The sequence below is a fragment of the Cucumis sativus genome, chromosome 4, assembly GCF_000004075.3.
Source record: "Cucumis sativus cultivar 9930 chromosome 4, Cucumber_9930_V3, whole genome shotgun sequence".
NCBI lineage: Eukaryota > Viridiplantae > Streptophyta > Magnoliopsida > Cucurbitales > Cucurbitaceae > Cucumis > Cucumis sativus.
The window spans coordinates 25,824,342-25,842,910 of NC_026658.2; the positions used below are offsets into that span (position 1 = coordinate 25,824,342).

The 18,569-nt window shown below is 30.7% G+C and overlaps 2 protein-coding genes across 2 annotated transcripts; one reads left to right on the top strand and one right to left on the bottom strand.

Moving 5' to 3' along the window:
* The first annotated feature begins 3,177 nt into the window (after positions 1–3,177).
* Positions 3,178–7,026, top strand: LOC101214501 (brassinosteroid-related acyltransferase 1). The gene is made up of 3 exons (XM_004145540.3): positions 3,178–3,701; positions 4,939–5,358; positions 6,276–7,026. The coding sequence occupies exons 1-3, from the start codon at positions 3,270–3,272 to the stop codon at positions 6,771–6,773; spliced, it is 1,350 nt and encodes a 449-aa protein (XP_004145588.1). The 5' UTR covers positions 3,178–3,269; the 3' UTR covers positions 6,774–7,026.
* Positions 7,027–7,052: 26 nt separating this feature from the next.
* LOC101215220 (two-component response regulator ARR12) lies at positions 7,053–11,764 on the bottom strand. Its single transcript, XM_004145462.3, has 6 exons — positions 11,334–11,764; positions 10,533–10,685; positions 9,856–10,233; positions 9,438–9,514; positions 8,106–9,362; positions 7,053–7,394 (listed from the first exon to the last, which is right to left on the bottom strand). The coding sequence occupies exons 1-6, from the start codon at positions 11,461–11,463 to the stop codon at positions 7,323–7,325; spliced, it is 2,067 nt and encodes a 688-aa protein (XP_004145510.1). The 5' UTR covers positions 11,464–11,764; the 3' UTR covers positions 7,053–7,322.
* Between the last annotated feature and the right edge of the window lie 6,805 nt (positions 11,765–18,569).

Genomic DNA, 18,569 nt, shown 5'->3' on the forward strand with positions numbered 1-18,569 from the left:
TCTTTCATGTGGTTGTAATTAAGCAGAAATGAGATTAATTTTTATGTATATAACAATTCAACTAATTAATAAACCATTCAGTTTCCTGTCTTTTTAAAGAAAATAAGTGAACTGATATCTTCATTCTGTCATGTGGGTGTGTATATAAAGATAAATTTTTTGATGTATAATTCAATGAATAAACCATCAAATAATTGTTGTGTTTTAAACTAAAACAAACAAATCAATCTTTCATTAACTCTTATCAGTCATGGGTATAATATACTGTGTGTAAATCCATTAGTTTAATAATTTGCATGCATGGCTCCAATTACTGTATCATATATACTTTATTTATTATATATATGAATGTATATATTTATGTGTGTGTGTGTTAGCTAGCTATTGAAAATAGAATATAACAAGTGGAAGGTGGTGGAATCTTAGGCAGAGAAAAAAAAAGGGGGGGAAATTAAGAAGAAGAAAGTGTATAAGAGGTGTGGGAAAAAGGGATTCTTGTTTAAGCTTTGTTGGAATATAAACAATTAAATTAGGTGGAGAAGTGCTTAATTAATTAAAAAAGAAAGAAAGAAAAGAAGAAGAAGAAAAAGCAGATAGAAATTAAAGAGCAGAATATAAGGGTAAGTGTTGGGAAAGTTGAAGACATGAGAGAGACAAAAATCACTGTGCTTCAATTCCACGCTTCCATTTTCTTTGCTTTTCCCACAAACCCAGTTTTCTTTATTTCACAATCCAACCTGTTTTTCCAACATCTTCTTCCCCACATACCCTCTTGTATAAATCCAACCTTTTAACTTTAATATTATACAAAATCAACACGAAAAAGATAAAGATCGACATAGTTTTCATTAACCGTGTATTTAGAGCTACCTTCACTTTCAAAGAAAGAACAATAATGTTATTAGAGAATGTCTTCGTGATACAACACGACCTTTGCTAGATTAGAGAGTTTATATAATTCCACTTCATTAAACCCTAGCATCAAAAGAGTAAATAACTACTACATATGCGAAAGAGCTTTCAACCTAACCTAATAATGTATAGTCCTTTCACTTTTACCGACATAACCATCTATGTCTCTAAAACGTTTGTTTATAATGATCATATTTTTTTTTTCATTTTCTTTGACAATATGTAAATTCAAAGATTCACACCTCTAACTTCAAGGATCGGTAACATACACACTTTATGCTTGCTGTGAGTACAACTATGAGATGATTTTGTTGTTATATATATATATATATATATATTTTTGATGGGTTTGTGTGATGACTTAATAAGTTTGAAACACATTTTATGGTCCTTACTAATTTATTTTTCATCTGCATAGGTTAGAAATTTCATTAATTCTTAATAATATTTTTCATGTTATAGGAATTAAATTATTATAAATTTTAAAGTAAACGGATGATATTATCATATGATGAAAGCTATTGAAGGATTAAATCATTACGATGAGTATTTAGAAATTAAAAAAAAAAATGTATCTTCGTTCTAGTTTACATTATTTAATTTATCCCCTTGGACAATCGTTGGTAGTGAGTTCATTTCGAGAGAGGAGTAGATTTAACCATTTGTAATAATTTAATTCATGAATTTGTATTATGTAACCGTATAAATAGATATTTATTTCATTGACATTACGTTTCAACTTAGTTAACGATTTTTTTTTTTTGCCGACACTGAATAATTTAAAATTTTTATATTGCATGAGCACTAAAGTTTTTGTTGAATAAATTGTTACAAATTTAAAACTATATAGTAACATAAAATTATTTAAAAAGCTAACCTAAAATTAAAACATAAACCCTAGGGGTGGTTTTCTTGGCCATTTGCTTTATGTCTTGACTTTGATTTTAGCTTTTTCTCTGCTCTTTTTCAATTCTCTTCAACACACTTGCAAGTGTGTAAATGGCTTTACTTAATTCAGTTTATGCCACAATAATTTTAATTAATTAGGAACAAAATATGAAATAATTAAATACCACATATACCTACTTTTAACTCCATAACTCATTTATCTTTGATTTTTTTAAAAAAAATTCTATGTTGAATTATTATAAAAAAAAAAAAAAAAACCTATATGTTAAAATGGCAAAAAAAATGACATTTTTTACCCCGAAAACAAAGAAAATTATAGAATGATAAAACTAGGGTTTTGTAAAAAATGAAAGAGGAAAAATTTATAGTTATAATTAGTTAACCATAATCATGATTTAGGGCAAAATCAGGTGGAGGGTCATTAATTTTCTTTTCGAGATGCGAAATTTCGTAACTTTTTAGTCGAGAATATAACAAATATTCACTTTAACCAATTGAGCTATGCTTAATTCACGACATCATTCCCTTTGTACTTGTGCCTATTCTCTCAACTCTCTATTTCAATATCAAATTTCATAAATTTTGAGTTAGAATACTCGTAAGTAACATCTATATATTATTAACATTAGTAATATATAAGTAATCGATTAATAATTAGTTTGATGTGTATATATTATAAAAGTGAACCAAAGAAATTCTATTGTTTTAGGGATTGGAGTGGGCAGAAATTTAAGATTAACTAAAAGAGAAGGGTTTTTCTTTTGGCTCAATTGGCTTGATTATTACTAGTAATTAGGGTTGATCAAATCATCCATCTTTTAAATAGTAATGATCAGAATATTGTCTTTAAGATTATGTTTATGATCAAAGATCAATGGATATGTGTTGTTATCATTATCCATCAGTAATAAGTTAATTAAACATTATTTTATATATAGATCTAAAAATGAAACTAACTTGAAGAATTTTGTACTCCAAATAGATAATTTAAACCTATTGTACTTCAATTATTCTCATGGGACAAATATTTTTTTTTTAAAATGATAGAATTGTACCTTGATTATATTCATCAAACTAATTAACTCGATAAGCAATAATTATCTTACAATTAGCTTATTTGCACAAAAACCCTAAATTCATAATCATTGACATATGAAAACCCTACTTTTTACATTTATTCTTACAAAAGTGAAATAGATGTATATAGATAGAATTAATTAAGAAAGAAACAAAAAGAGAAAAAAAAAATTATAATTATTGTTAATTACCAGACATAATAATGTAGGACCTAAGTTAATGAAAAGAATTTAAAAATAAATAAACTACAAGTTAGATATGAACTCCAAAGCCCTTATATTTACCCTTCAAAACCTTCATCTTCTCCACACACACACACAAAAATCCCTTCAAATAAATCATCACCAAAAAGAGAAAAAACAACAATAATAATGGCAAATCCTCAAGTTTCTCTTACAAAATCTCTCACTGTCTTTCCAAAAACCCCAAACCCTACAAAATTTGTGGAGCTATCAAATCTAGATAGGCAGTGTCCATTACATATGTACCTTATTTTCTTCTATAACCCATCTTCTATTTACACAAACTCATCACCTGATTTAGTGTTCAACAAACTGAAGATAGGTTTAGAAGAAACCTTGTCGATTTGGTCCCCGGCGGCAGGTCGGTTGGACCGAAACCCTACTGATGGCAAGCTGAATCTCCGATGCGATAACCGCGGTGCAATTCTAGTTCAAGCAATCACAAATGTGAAGATGTCAGAACTTGGAGATCTCTCAAATTATAATGAATTCTTTGAGAAGTTGGTTCATAAGCCTATTTTGAATGGCAACTTTTCTGAATTCCCTTTGGTTGTGGCTCAGGTGAGAAGCTGATGAATATATATATCTCTTTTTATTGAAGAAAAAAACCAAAAGTTTTTCTTATTATTTTTCTTCTTTTAGGTAAGAAATTAAAAGTTCAATGAATCAAACAAAATCTTTGCTCATTTACAATGATTTTTCTCTTTTTTTAAAATTTAGGGTTTGGGGAAGAATTTGGTTGGTTTCATATAAAAAAAGAGATCAAGAAAGAAAAGATTTGATTGCATGGGACAAAGAAACAAAAAGATGAAGAAATTAAAAAGCTGTTTTATGGTTTAAGACAGCGCTTATGTTGAGTCTTTATAGGGCAAAGAAGACAATTAGCTTTGGATTACACAATCATCATAAATACATACATTCCCACACACACTCTGTAAAGTTCCTTTTATTTTTTTCCTTCCATCTCCATATCCATTGTTCTAATCAATCTCAAACCATCAAACATATATTTTCATTTTTAAATATTGATTTTACAAAGTTTTAGCTCTCTGGGGTCGAGAAAATTTAGAAACAAACCGATCAAACGGTGATTATTTAGATCTAGGACTTCTTGATCTTCAAATACATACATGTATCGCTAGTTTAATTAAAGCTCGATCTTTTTTTGTATATATATAAAAGTAAATTAACTAAGATGTGGGTATACCTTTGCTTCACTTTTATGATCTATATAATTAATCTTTCTTTAAAAAAAACAAAATATGAATTAATCTTTGATTATCTATAACTTTATTAAGCATGCATTTTGAATTGTTTTTAATGTCGGTACAACCCTGAAAAAATTATCAAACTATAATTGAACGATAGATGGAGTGAGTGTTGTACAACTATGAGTGCAAATTTTCATAAAAGTCGTCATTTTTAGCGTATTAATCTCTTACCGAATTAGTAGCATATTTTACATGCATTTGAGTTTGAATTCACATGTATTGAATTAGATTATTTATTAAACTTCACTCGTATATATTTAAGATATTTTTTAAAATTTTGGCTCGGTTATCACATGTCATATTTTGTGCTATGTTATTGAATTCATGCTTCTTTTTCACTCATGGGGAGAAAACACTTAAATTTTTAGTCAAATTTTAAAACCTGGCTGTTTGAGTTTTTGAAAACATGAGGAAAAGAAAATGAACAAAACAATCTTTCAAATTAATGTCAAGATGAAACAAATTACACGATTGTGAAAACGAGCACTTAGATGATGCTAATTATTCGTGTGATTAAAACTAAGTAGGTGACAAGATTTGGATGTGGAGGATATGCAATAGGAACAGGAATAAGCCATTCACTATTTGATGGACCAGCTGCATATGACTTTCTAAGTGCATGGGCAGCAAACTCAGCCATTTTCAAGGACAACAATAAGATGCAAACAATCACTCCGATTCATGAGAGAGGGAGGCTTTTAAAGGGTACTGTTGCAAATCGGTGCTCGAGGACAGTGGCGGTGGCAGCAGCGATCGATCATTTGTATAAGTTGATAATGCAAAGTGCAATGGGGAATGAGGAAGTAGGGAGAAAGGAATATGTTTGTAGAACATTTAGAGTGAGTAAAGAGATGATCGAGAGGTTGAAGATGAATGCTTTGGGGGAAACTAATGGTGCTGCTTTTTCTTGTTCTTCATTTGATCTTATTGCTGCTCATCTATGGAAGGTATATACTTAATTATCAAATTTACTAACCTTTTTAATGTTGTTTTTAGGTTAAAATATTATTTCAATTTCTATACTTCAAGATTTTTACTATAAAAATTGGGACATTCCAACAAAGTTGATAAGTAACGCGACTAACTTTGAGAATTTTAATCATGTTTGTTAGTAAAAATTTCTTTTTTCTTCTCGTTTTTAGCATTTCTTTTGTTAAAATTAACGGACTAATGTAATGAAGTTGAAATTTTACATAAAAATTGATTGATTTAAGTTTTGGAAATACTATTGGAAATTTATTGTTTTTTATCTAAAAAAATAAAAACACTTTTGAGTGATGTATTAAGAAGCTTTCTTAGGTTGAGTGGAAATTATATTTTACAATCTAACAAAATAAATTTTAATCCATAAGAAAGATGAAATTAATGTTTCCTTTTTTTTAACCGTTTACTTCCCTTTTTTTTCTCTTTCTTTTTAATGAATTTGGCAATTTATGATTGAATTTCAGTTATATTGTAGATTGAACCAATGATTTATTAATAATATTCAAATAATTTGAGAAAGTATTAATTAGGTTAAGGATTTGATAAAATTAAGATTTTCATATTATCGTTAATGCCTATATTTACTGTTTAGTTAAACGCTTATATAAACATTTGTTTTACAAAAATGAAATAGTCTTGACATCTATTTTCATATAGTATGTTGTTTTAATTCTTTATATTTAAAATGTGACAACGGTTTAAAATGAGAAGGGCTGAAAATATTTTTGAATATGTACATGTTATAGTCTAACGCTGAAAAACACTAAAACATAATTGTCTCTATTGCTGACGTTTTTACTATATTGGTAAATATTTTGCTATATTTGAGAAGAAAAAAAAACCTTATAAAAAATGGTTGAAAGATGTGTTGGGTGTATAGGCAAGGACCAAGGCTCTATCTGTGAGCAAAGAAAAGATGGTGTGCTTACAATTTGCAGTGGACGCAAGGAACAAGCTCATGCCTCCTCTCCCTAAAGGGTTCAGCGGCAATGCCTTTGTGCTCGCTTCGGTAGCCTTAACTGCTAAACAATTGGACGAAGAAAGCTACAAAACAATAATTGAAATGATTCAAAATGCCAAGTCTCGAGTTGACAACGATTACATCAATGCATACCAACAAGGCCTTGAAGGACCTCAGGCTTCACTTCCTCCTCTCAAGGAGCTCACTGTTGTATCAGATTGGACCCGAATGCCATTCCACAAGATTCAGTTCTTACATGGAGAAGCTGCCTATGCATCTCCATTGAAGCCACCAGTCCTTGAGGTCGCTTACTTTCTGCAGAACCCCACAGATGGCCAGGCGATCGATGTTCACGTCCCTTTGCTTGAACATACTTTTGATGCTTTCTCTTCCTACTTCTTGACCAGGATGCAGTAAGCTTCAAAGTTACTCTTCTTCTTCAAGGTTGCTTTATTTTAGGGTATCCCTCTAGTAATTAAGCTTCAAAGTTTGAATAGCACAAGGGTTTTGTTCATTGCAGAACAAATGGTAAAAAAGTACTAAGAAGATGTCATTCCTGCATAGAATAAGAGAGAGGGCAAGCTTTTCTGGTCTAATCAGTGTCTAACATTCAGATGGGTGTTGTAATAATTTCCATCTAATCTAAAATAGATATCGTTCCGAGTGTCAAGTTAAAACACAACAAATCACACTATGTAGTGAAGCAAAATCATTACCCATATGAATTACAATGTACAATTGTTGGCCAACATCAATAGTAATAAACAGTCATGGAATCAAAACGAAACAGAGGCTTCCTTGTGTATTTCTGCTTTATCAAACAGAAAAACAGACTATGTAGGAAGCTAAATAAGAACATGGTCAGAGAGCTAAACCTGAAGGCACTAAATACATTAAAATCTGCTTGAGGCAAAACTAGATAACACTGGCTCCGTTTCGAGGATTCTTTCTTCGGGTAGACTGCCTTCACATGCATGTTCCAATGGGATAATTATCACATCCAAACTCTCCTTCCAATAACTTTCCATCATCTTGTTCCTGCATAGTATCAAAATCTGTCCGTAAGTGCCCACTATATTGTTAAAGAGAAGAAATAGCAAACTAAGCTCAGATGAAAATAACATCGACAGTATATGTTTTGGTCAACACCAAAAATGAAAGGGAAAAAAATGAATCCTTAAACCCTACATGATTGGCCAACATTCCCACTAACTTGTTCAACTCACAATTTCGTTCCCACTATCAGGAGTTTGGGTAATTAGTTGAGGCGCTGTACATATGGAAACAACTCTCATCTCTTCTTTTTTCTTTTGCTTTTCTGTTCTTTCTTTTCTACTTGAACAATAGGAGATTGGATTACTTGCTGATGTCATTCCTCTAGATTGCATAATTTGATAGGGACTAAGGGAAAGAAAGTTTTTTTTTTTTCCTTATGTTAGACAATAGTATAGCATAAAATCAATAACCCCTTTCCTAGCACTTATGCATACTTTTCTAATAGAAACGTTAAAGAAGAAAGTAAAATCTGAGAATTGGATATTGAGGTATCATATCAGATGGGAAAGAATAACAGGTTCAGTAGATACTATTGCAATTTGCAAAAGAGGAAAGAAATTGCCAGATAGAGGGGAAGGAGTTATAGCTCTTGCTATCTTTCAGCACCATCACTAAGCCTTGAGGACAAAAGTTTAGTGACTGAAGCCTAAAAACTAGGCGACACACTAACAAGACAAAAAGAAAAGATGTTACCTGTTTCATCATTGCACACGCTATGTCTTCCAAGGAGCCACAGTTGCTTGATGAAAATCTGGATTGCATCTTTTGCTGATGATCATACAGATAACCTTGTTTCAACATGAGTGGTGTCTCCATGTTTGATTTCTTGAATTGATCATGTTCCACCATTGCATGATCAAGAACGTTTGCTTGACCAGTCGCATTAAAATCCTTGCTACCGGAGAAGATTGCGTTAGGATTTTCCAAACGCTTGGACAAAGTCTCTGCAGCACCATTCACTGGAATCAAAGAATTGGATGAGCTACAGGCCATAGTTGTGTGGTAATATGCATCCTCTTTATGATCATTCCAATCCTGAACAGGAACCTTTGAGATCAATTGATCAAATCTGTTGCTAGTTGTAGCTGCTTGACGTTGAGAATCTATTCTCGATTCATGGGACTGAGTAGATAATGAAGTTATTGAAGAAATATCAGAAAGACAATTTCCTATATGCAATGCACTGGTAGTATTATCTCTCAACTGCCCATGGTAGGAAGTAGCAACATTAGAAAGGTTGGCAGATGGAATTGTATTCAAGTGCACCCTAGATGAATGAACAGCGTTTGACCAATTGTCACCAGTGCATCTAACATTATCTAATGAAGGACGTGGGCTATCTGAATTTGAAGATACTACCGAAATAGAAGATTGAGTACCAAACTTTCTACCACCATTCACTTCATGATGCTGGGCTTCTGGAATCGAGGGATCATTAGTTAATCCTAAAAGAGGATTACTTAGAGTACTGGAAGACATGTTTCCATTTGGGAGGCCAATGGAAGGAAATACTGTTCGTTCATCAAAAGCAGAAGAGAGATTGTCCACGTGGGTCCCATGCTTAACATGTTGGAGTTGATCAATTTCTGATGGCTCAGGCATTCCACGGAAAATATTCCCACTGCGGTTTCCAGAAAGCACAATTGGCTGAAATGTAGACTGATCATTGCTAGAATTGCTCAAATTACCCAGTTGGACTGTTCCCGGGGAAGAAAGGCCATGCATACCCATACAAGCAGGACTATTCAATCGACCGAACATCCCTGTGGTTGGGATAGATCTATAAGAAGTGTTTGGAAACTGTGGAGGTCCAGTCAAAGAGTGGAAATTCCCAATTCCGCCAAGGGAACCAATTCTCAAATAAGAAGGATCTGCGCTGCTCAATGCAGTCACCATATTAGCTTGCTGGTTTGCCACACAGCTGATCCTCTTTAGATAAAGCCTGTATTTCTGTGACCCACAGAACTAGAGTTAGACTTCAAAAAGTAATGATTGACATGATAATCAAATCGCCGGACAATTTACCTGTAGATGGCTAGCTACATTTTCTCGTGTGAGCTTTTCGACATTCATCAAGTCCAAAATCTTTTTAGGCACTGCCTCTGTATCCCAAAAAGAAATTAGACAGGAAGAACTATTAGGGAAAGAAACTAACATAATTATAGATAGATTTACAATTTAATAAGAAACCACATTCTGAAGTTAACAAATGGTGCATCGATTGTGACTTGTCAATACTATATTCTGAAGCTAACAGATAATAATAGGGAAAGGGACAATCCAGTAATCCAATTCTCATTCTTTCAAAGGGGATGTTTGGAACTGGAAGTTCTGACTAAAGAAATTTATTTTAGCTGTTAACATTTTGTTTGAACCTTCTTTGCCCCAAAAGAAAGAGAGAGGGAGAGAGAGGGAGAGAGAGGGAGAGAGGATGAGAACTCACTGTCTATGCCCAACTGGTTAACTGCATTTACAAACTTCCTATGTAGCTCCACAGACCAAACAACACGAGGCTTCTTCTGGGTTGATGAGTCATCATTATCTTGCCCATAGTCCTGGTCATCATCTTCATTATAGTTCTGGTCCTTCCTTTTTTTATTAAATTTCCCATTTGGATCTGCTGATTCTTCACCATTCTCAGAATCAGGCCTGTCCTGATTGCCGGAATTCATTCGGTCCTTTGGATCAAATTTCTTTCTCCTGATTACATGCTGCCAAATGTTCTTCAGCTCCTCAATGCGAACAGGCTTCAACAAGTAATCACACGCTCCATGAGTAATTCCTTTCATCACAAGTTTGGGATCTCCATTTGCAGAGAGCACTAAGGACACATTGACAGATCAAATTGAAACAAACAACAGATTAATATCCTGTAGTTTTGCCTTAAATTTGAAAATGAAACTAAAGGATAAAAGTACAGATTATAGTAAGAAAACTTCATACATTTTTCCTAAGTAGCTAAGCTTTAAAATAGAGATCTAATAAAATTAGTAAATTTTAAATTTCATAATTTATCTGTCTCCAAAATAGACCTTCGAAATTTTCATAGAAAAGCTCAAAGGTATGAAAAGAGGGGCAAAGGCGACAAGATGAAGTTTGGTAGGGCTGTTCAAGACTTACTAATGACAGGCAGGTCCATCTCCAGCCCAACAAGCTCTAGCAGCTTAAATCCATCCATGTCAGGCATGTGGACATCACTGATAACCACATCAAACTTGTTCTTGTTTTCTCTCAGCAACTTGAGTGCCATAACAGCCTGATTAGTTGTAGTGACTGCAAGATCCAATGAAAACAATTAACTTACATTTGATGAAGTCTTCAAAATACAAATAAATCATTCAACCTATAGACCAACAAAGGAAAAAAATCCAGAAATATTGCAGGCTTGGTAAAGATTAGAAGAAATGATTGATGAGCATTGAATCTAAAACACTAATTACTCAACAAGATTCAGAAACTAGACAATTCCACCTAAAGAAATGGTATGCACCCTGTATAAGTGCAACCATTACATGAAAATCCCAGAACCTGAAAGAGCAATCGAGTATGTAATAACACTCAATAACTAAACTGAATGAGAACAAATCGCATGACATAGAGAATTTAAGAGCCAATCTCATGCAACACATAAAAGGAAAATCCAACAACAGGATATTATAATAAAAGTGTGTTGGAATAAGAAGGGAATCCAAAACTCTCCAAAATTAAAGTCCAATTTCAACCTTATTCGGGCATTCAATCAAGTCAATGGATCGAATGATTTGACAACCTAAGAAGCAACAAAGCAAAGATCTCACCAGAATGACCAGTAAAAAAAAAAAAATATCGAGAGACACAATTTTCATAAACAGAATCATTAAACAGGCAAGTCGAACGGAATACAAAGAAACAAAGGGCAAAAAACAGAGGAGGAGGGCATACCATGATACTGGCATCGACGAAGCAAAGTCTCCAAGATCAAAAGACATGTGGGATCATCGTCAACAGCAAGAACACGCATTCCAGTGGGAAATTGGTCAACTGGGTCATCGAGTCTAGACTCAACCGTCATCGTTAACAGTTCTAAGAGGCAAAAACTTGGATTGGGGTAAGCTTTCGGGGCGATTGAGGAAGACCCAGATGAAAAAAAGAAGAGAAAAGGGGGATATGAGTGAGATATTAAGAGATGGGATTGAAAATTGGGTAATTGAGGAAGTTTGTGTGAAGGAAAAAGAGAGAAAAGATGAAACGGGGAAATGGAATCTGAGGTTATCTACGGACAGGGAGGAGAGAGAGAGAGAGAGAGAGAAGAGCAAAGGAGAGTTTTGCTGAAAATGGAACCTCTCACTCTCACACTCAGCTTTCAATGAGGATGCGAAAAGAAATGGAATTTCGTTTCTGCGATTTGGAATTCCGGCGCGTGTCTTATACGCCGACTAGGGGTTGACCCAACTCAACTTTAATGTTTATATTATTTTTATTTTATTTTTTCATCCATTAAAATTATTCCTTTCTCTTTTTCTTAAACATTCTTAATCTTATCTTACAAGATTTAATTGATACTATTAAGTGCATAATTTCCAACCTTTTTAATCTTATTTACACCTCCACTAAAAGGACAATTAAGTCTTTTAACTTTTAAAACTGATAAGAAAATTGAAAAAAAATATAACTTACACAAATATTTTTAATATTGTATTTGTTTTGTACTCTCAGTTCTCTATAGCAAATACAATCCTTTTAATCCCTTATTGTATCATTCAACTATGTCTCCTCTAGATATAGATAATTCAAAATTCACTCTCTCCTCACCTTTAATTAAAACTATATACCCATTCATCAACCCCACTTTCAACCAAATAAACCAACAACATGCCTATGCCAAACGTATTTGTACAAACAAACAAATTAAAGAAAACAATAACTAATTAATTTGTTTTTATGCCAAATTTTACTCAATTACCATCTGAAATAGGGGTATTCACGGTTCGGTTTTAAACTAAAACCATAGCGAACCCGAAAATACAAAAAAAAAAAATCTTATACAAAACCGAATTGAACCGCGCGTTTATGTCGAACCGACTTAAATCCTAAAGCATCTCATGCCACCAAAGCATATAGTTAAGGAAATTTTATTTTTCTGTTTAAATTTCGAACAATCTTAGGTCACTCAATGGACCAAATTTTATAAAACTTCCTTTATCAATGGATCTCAGATCAACATATTTAAGCGAGTTTTGGAAATAAAATATTTATGAACATTTCTTGAAACTTTTTTATAAACGAAGTGGTTCGATTTTAGAGTCAGTTTAAAATATTAAATCGAACCGAACCGCATAAGAAGTGATTTCAACACAACACAAACCGCATGCAATTAGTTTCAATTTGATTTATCAAATCAGTTCTGTTTTCAAATATTTTATAAACACCCTATAAGTGAACATAGTTCAAATCCTCTCACCTCGAGTTTATTTTTTGAAAGAATAGTTTTATCGAAAAAATTAGAATAATAGATTCTAACTTACAATTAAAACCTTTTTTTTTGTTTAGATTACCTTAAAATTACATTTAAGAAGAAGAAGAAAAGAAAAAAAAAAGAGAGAGAGAGAGAGAAGGCAAAGAATAAGGCTACAAATAGGCATCACATTCAATTTTCCATTTTCAAAAAACCGTGGGAATTAACAAAAACCGTTTTTATTTGCAGATTCCCAACAACGAATAACGTATAAGATTCCCAAAACGGTAGGATCGTGTGCGCTCGGGTGCATTGCAACTCCATCTTTGCTACACCACGTGTCCACTCCATGTCCACTCATCTTCATTCCTCTTTCACTAGAAAACAAAAATAAGAAAGAACTTTTTTGAACAATAACATAGGCTCTTAACAGCTTTATCTTTTTTATAAAGTGGTGGGAGGAGAAAAGGAATGCTTTTGAGAGATGAAAGTTTGAGTAATTTTCAAGGACGGCATTGGGAAAACCCAAACTCAAGTGTGCATTTTGACTCTCCAAGACCAAGAAAATCGTGTCTCCTTCCTCCATCTTAAAATCAAAACCCTAACTACTTTTATATTCTTCACTTCGGTTTCACCAACTTTTGTCTTTCCTCTTTTTAGTACATACTGGAGTGATGGGATGGGCATATTCAAATTAATTTGAAGCATCTGGGTTTTTGCTTTTAGTTAACTAACAATATCTTGATCACTTGTTTTCTAGTTTTTTAATCGACTTTTTACTCTCTTTTTTATATGCCGTCTGTTAGCATACAACTTTTTTTTACTTTTAACTAAAAAAAAAAAAAAAAAAGCTGACTTCATTGCACATCTTAAGTGAAATATTATTTTATGTCAAGTCTGAGGTAGTTTGCATTTCTAATTACTATTATTCATCATCTTATAAGTAAAGTGAAGGATTGTTTGTTTCTTTGAGTTGAATGTTTAATGGAATGGACTAAAAGGGAATCATTTCTACTTTATTACAATAGTAGCAATTAATATTAGAAAGATTATTAGACGTGTGTGTGTATATATATATAAAAATCTTATAAAGTTTTGAATTTTTTAGTGATTTAAAATTAGAATAATATGAGAAAACATAAATTTGATTAGATTGTTTCCTTAAAGAGAAAAAAATATGGTTGATTTCCTTTTACTTACTTAGAATTGGAAAAATGAATTTTTTTTAGGCATATTTATAGAAATTGAATAACCATATTAGACACATTTAATACTAAATACTTAATTAAAAACTATTTGAGTACTCATCTAACCCTTTTGAAACATTTATAAAATAGATATTGTAATTTTTAAAAGAAAATGTGAGTATTTTTTAAAGAATCAAATGAGTTTTTTCTAGTTTTTTTTAGATTGAACTTTTCGACGTTAACCGAATAAAATGAGTTTATTGAATTCTATTCAAGTTACAACAAAGGAGAAAGTTTATAGCTACATTAAAATGAGTATAATTATAATAGGGACTAAAAAGCAAAGAAAAAAAAAGTGAAAGAAGAGGAAGTTGATAGGGACTAAAAAGCAAAAGGCAATTCAACATGATATAATTGGAAGAGACTAGAATTTGTTTTAAAGAAAGAAAAGGGTTTGAGATGAAAGGAAAGATGCATTTATATATATATATATATATGGATTTTGCATGGTGATGATAAAATGAGAATAGAGAAATGGATTTGCAATAATCCAAATGATTAAAAAAGATGTAAATTTTGGGACTTTTGGTTGTGGTGGGAAAAACCCTAAACACTAAAAACACATCAAAGCAAAGCATGCTGATTTTAGATGCCCCATTTATTACTTTCTCTTAAATTTATTAAAATCATTACTTGATGTGATTGGAATCTCTTTCCCCTCTTAAATATCTTTTTCCATTTACTTCAAATTAAAATTAATTCCAGTTTGAAAGTTTAATTTTTAATTTTAAAAATTTCATGGTATAATTGTAACTATCATCCTACTTTACTTTACAAATTGGATTTTTGCTCTTTAACATTATTATAATAATTAAGTTAGTAATGTTTGAGTTTGGTTGTTTCTTAGGGGTTTGGATTATATATTATTTTGGGTAAATTGCAAAAACTCACTCCCTAAGATATTGTGGTAGTTGCAATTATACTCCTCAACTTTTAATTTTAAAAATTTAGTCCTCGAATTTGTAGAAGTGTATTAGGTTAAAATAGATCTTCAAACTTAGAGAAATGTTTAAATTATAACATGTGTATCCATTTAAAGGTTCAATTTTTATAATTGAAGTGTAATTGCATCTACCACTATACTTCAAGAGTGGTTTTTTTAATTTTCCTTATTATTTTAGTTTCGGTTGTAAATGAAAAGAAACGTTGATTACACAATTGATCATGAAATTTGTCAAACGATAGTTAAATTTAAACATCAAGGGGGTGTTTGGGACAATGAGTGAGTTATTATAGTTTGATCAGAATAATTTGTATTTGTAACGTAGATTAATTTAGTTTGAATTATAATAGTATGTTTTTTGTGTGTATAAACACTAACAAGTAGTAAATACGAGTTTTGAAATAGTGTTTACTATAGTTAATTAAAAATTTCTAAGTAATATTTACTATAGTAATACGTGGTTATCGTCTATGTCTCAAACAGCCCCTCCTGAATGTGTTATAATCACATGTCGAGAAGTTTGACGTCATCCTAACTTAATCTCTCCCTCGAAAGAAAAGCCTTTTTACTCTCATTCTCTTTCTAAATTGAGATTATTACTCTTTTCAATGAAACTTTTGGAATTTAAGAAGAAGACAAAAGGATTGGGCTTATAAGGTGGGTGAGTTTGGTTTAATGGGTGATAGTGGCTAAAAGATTTTGTAAATTAATTAGATATTCATAGATATGGTGATGTTATATATATATATATATATATCTATGCTTTTCTTTTCTTTTTTCTCTTTTGGTTCTTTGTGTTTCAAATACATTAGTGGGTGTGAAGAGGATCTTTATATTGCACATCATAGATTCTAATCATATCATCCATTCTTTCCAAACTCAACTTATATTTCCAAATTTTCCTCTGTAAAAAACATTAAAAAATTCAGTTTTTAAGATTTATAGTTTTATTAAACATGAAAATTAAATTATAACTTTAGATTTAATTTAATGGCACGAGCGAGGTAGATTTCATACCATCATGATGTGATTTGATTTTTGTATGTGACGATCTCTAACACTATGTATATATTTGATGAGTCAGTGTACTAGTGATTTGGTCATAGTAATCTAATTATTTTTTAAGGTAGCCAATAGGCAACCATATGCAAATAATGAAACTTCCAAAAAGAAAAGTGCTTTAAGCATAGCACTAAATGAGTTACATTATTATTGAATTAATTATATACACCTTAATTAACAATGTATATGTTAAAATAAGTGCAATATATTAGTGATGTATTTAATTTTATGGTGAGAATCAATGACATAATTATCATATAATATTATAAAATACCAAAATTTTCTAAAGAAAATATATATGTTATCTAAAAAGTTGTTCTTGACCGATTGAGACGTGTATTCAAACAAATAAAAAATATAGAGAAAAAGATTCAAACAACTATACATTTTTTGATATCATCATCTTTGCATAATTTCTTTTAAAACGAGAAATTAAATTGAGCTATAGAAAGTTGTACTTACAAATTTTACTCCTTATATTTTAAAACCAATGAAAATTTTCGTTAAATAAGTCAACAAATTTTATTAGAGATTCAATATCTTTATGAAATACGAAGTCTAACATCAACCAATCATTGATTTTTAGTATATATTTTGTATAGAAACAATGAAGTTTGAATTATTTTTTAAATTTCATAGAGAGAGAGAAAGAGAATATCAAAGGATTGTGTGGGATTAGCTAACATTGTCTCCTCTCCTACAATGACATTTAGTATTAACTAAACAAACAAATTTGAAGTACTTTCCTCCCACCTTCTTTTCTTCTAAGCACCAAAAGAAAAGAAGAATTATAAACTCAAATTTGGTGCCTTCCCACTTACATTATTTGCCCTTTTAATCAATGCATGCATCTCTCTCTCTCTCTCTATATATATATATATTACATAGAGACTTTGAATCTCAATAGTTTTAAATTGGTTCTTGAACATGTGTTAGAATAGGGCTTGTGGTCTGTCTCTGACCAATAATATTATTGAAATTAGTTGATCTAATTAAAATATTAATTTGTGTATATCATTGTCATTGGATGATTAACAAATTTGACTCCTCATTATGAAGTTATGTGTAAGAAATAATTGACATGGATTGATCCCAATATTCATTGAATTCATCCAAAGAAAAATGGATGTTTCAATTTTCTATTTTATTATTGAGTTGTGTATATATATAGTCTTTAACTAATAAATAAGTTATCATTTTTTCAACAGGATCTCAGTTTAATCACTTTTATATGTTTTGTATTATTGTTCTATTTTTTTTTATATATATAAAACAAACTTTATAAAGAACGATTTGTTGTGTTCTTTTTATGTTTATATTTTTTTAATTAATAAACAAAAAGAAGCATTTTTTTAAAGTAGAATAATAAATTGATATTCATGCATACTATATTAGATATTGAATTTTAAAATGGAATCAAATTTCTTGTTAAATAATAATAATAATAATAATAATAGCAAAGACTGAAATGGTTTATAATATATAATTTAGTTGGGGTTGAAATGAAATGCCCAAGCCAAGCCCAAGCCCAAAGGATATTTATAGGCCTATGGGCCGATCAAAGGACTATGGACCCTCAATTGACAATACTGCCCCTCTGCCCTCTCGTATTTCTTTTTCTTATTTCCTATTTAGTATTTTCAATTTTAACCTTTTTTTTTTTTCAAATGAAATACAATAAAACTTACTTTTTAAAAAATTTATTATAAATAAATATTTGTGAAAATAGCTCGCAATACAAGGAATTGTTTTCGAATATTTATGAAATATAACAAAATTTCAAATTATATAAATAATAAATTACTAATAGAAGTTTATCATTATGATTATTTACAATAATTTTTCAATAAAATATTACTAACTAGAAAAATATTTTAAAATCAAAATTTTATATATAAAAAAGGATTAATACTTAGACGAGCCTATCCTGCCGCATTTCATACCTAGTTCGATATACTATTTTTAAATAATAACAATAATAACTTGCTACGTAGCAAATCATAAGTTGCATAAAGATAGTTGTAATAATGCATCGGATTATAATTTATTCGTACACATTTGACTTCATTTATTAGATTTTGTGTGTATGTACTAAGATATATTAAAATTTTGGTTCATAAAAGCTAGAAATGATGAATAGGGGAAAATGAAAAAGGAAAGAAAAATTGAATATTGATAGTGAAGAAGTCCAATATGAATTTTAAAATAGAAATAAAAAAAGAGTGGAGTTTTCTTTTTAATAAAAATTGGATACTAAAATGTTAAGAAAGACAAAGAAATCTCAAAAAGAGATTTAGTTTCAATATAATAAATAAAGTAAATGATTCATGCAATCACATGATGTGTCCCTTTGGATAACACTATGAGAACTTCAATTTCAAAACTTTCATCTTTTTTTTCCTCTCCTCTATTTATTTATTTTTTAATTATTAAATAAAAATTCATCAAACTCTTGTTTTTATTTATTATTA

Coding starts and splice junctions, on each gene's coding strand:
- LOC101214501 (XM_004145540.3), top strand. CDS start 3,270: ATGGCAAATCCTCAAGTTTCTCTTACAAAATCTCTCACTGTCTTTCCA. Junction 3,702..4,938: donor TCCCTTTGGTTGTGGCTCAG/GTGAGAAGCTGA, acceptor AAAACTAAGTAG/GTGACAAGATTTGGATGTGG. Junction 5,359..6,275: donor TTGCTGCTCATCTATGGAAG/GTATATACTTAA, acceptor TTGGGTGTATAG/GCAAGGACCAAGGCTCTATC.
- LOC101215220 (XM_004145462.3), bottom strand. CDS start 11,463: ATGACGGTTGAGTCTAGACTCGATGACCCAGTTGACCAATTTCCCACT. Junction 10,686..11,333: donor TCGTCGATGCCAGTATCATG/GTATGCCCTCCT, acceptor TGGATCTTGCAG/TCACTACAACTAATCAGGCT. Junction 7,395..8,105: donor CGTGTGCAATGATGAAACAG/GTAACATCTTTT, acceptor GATACTATGCAG/GAACAAGATGATGGAAAGTT.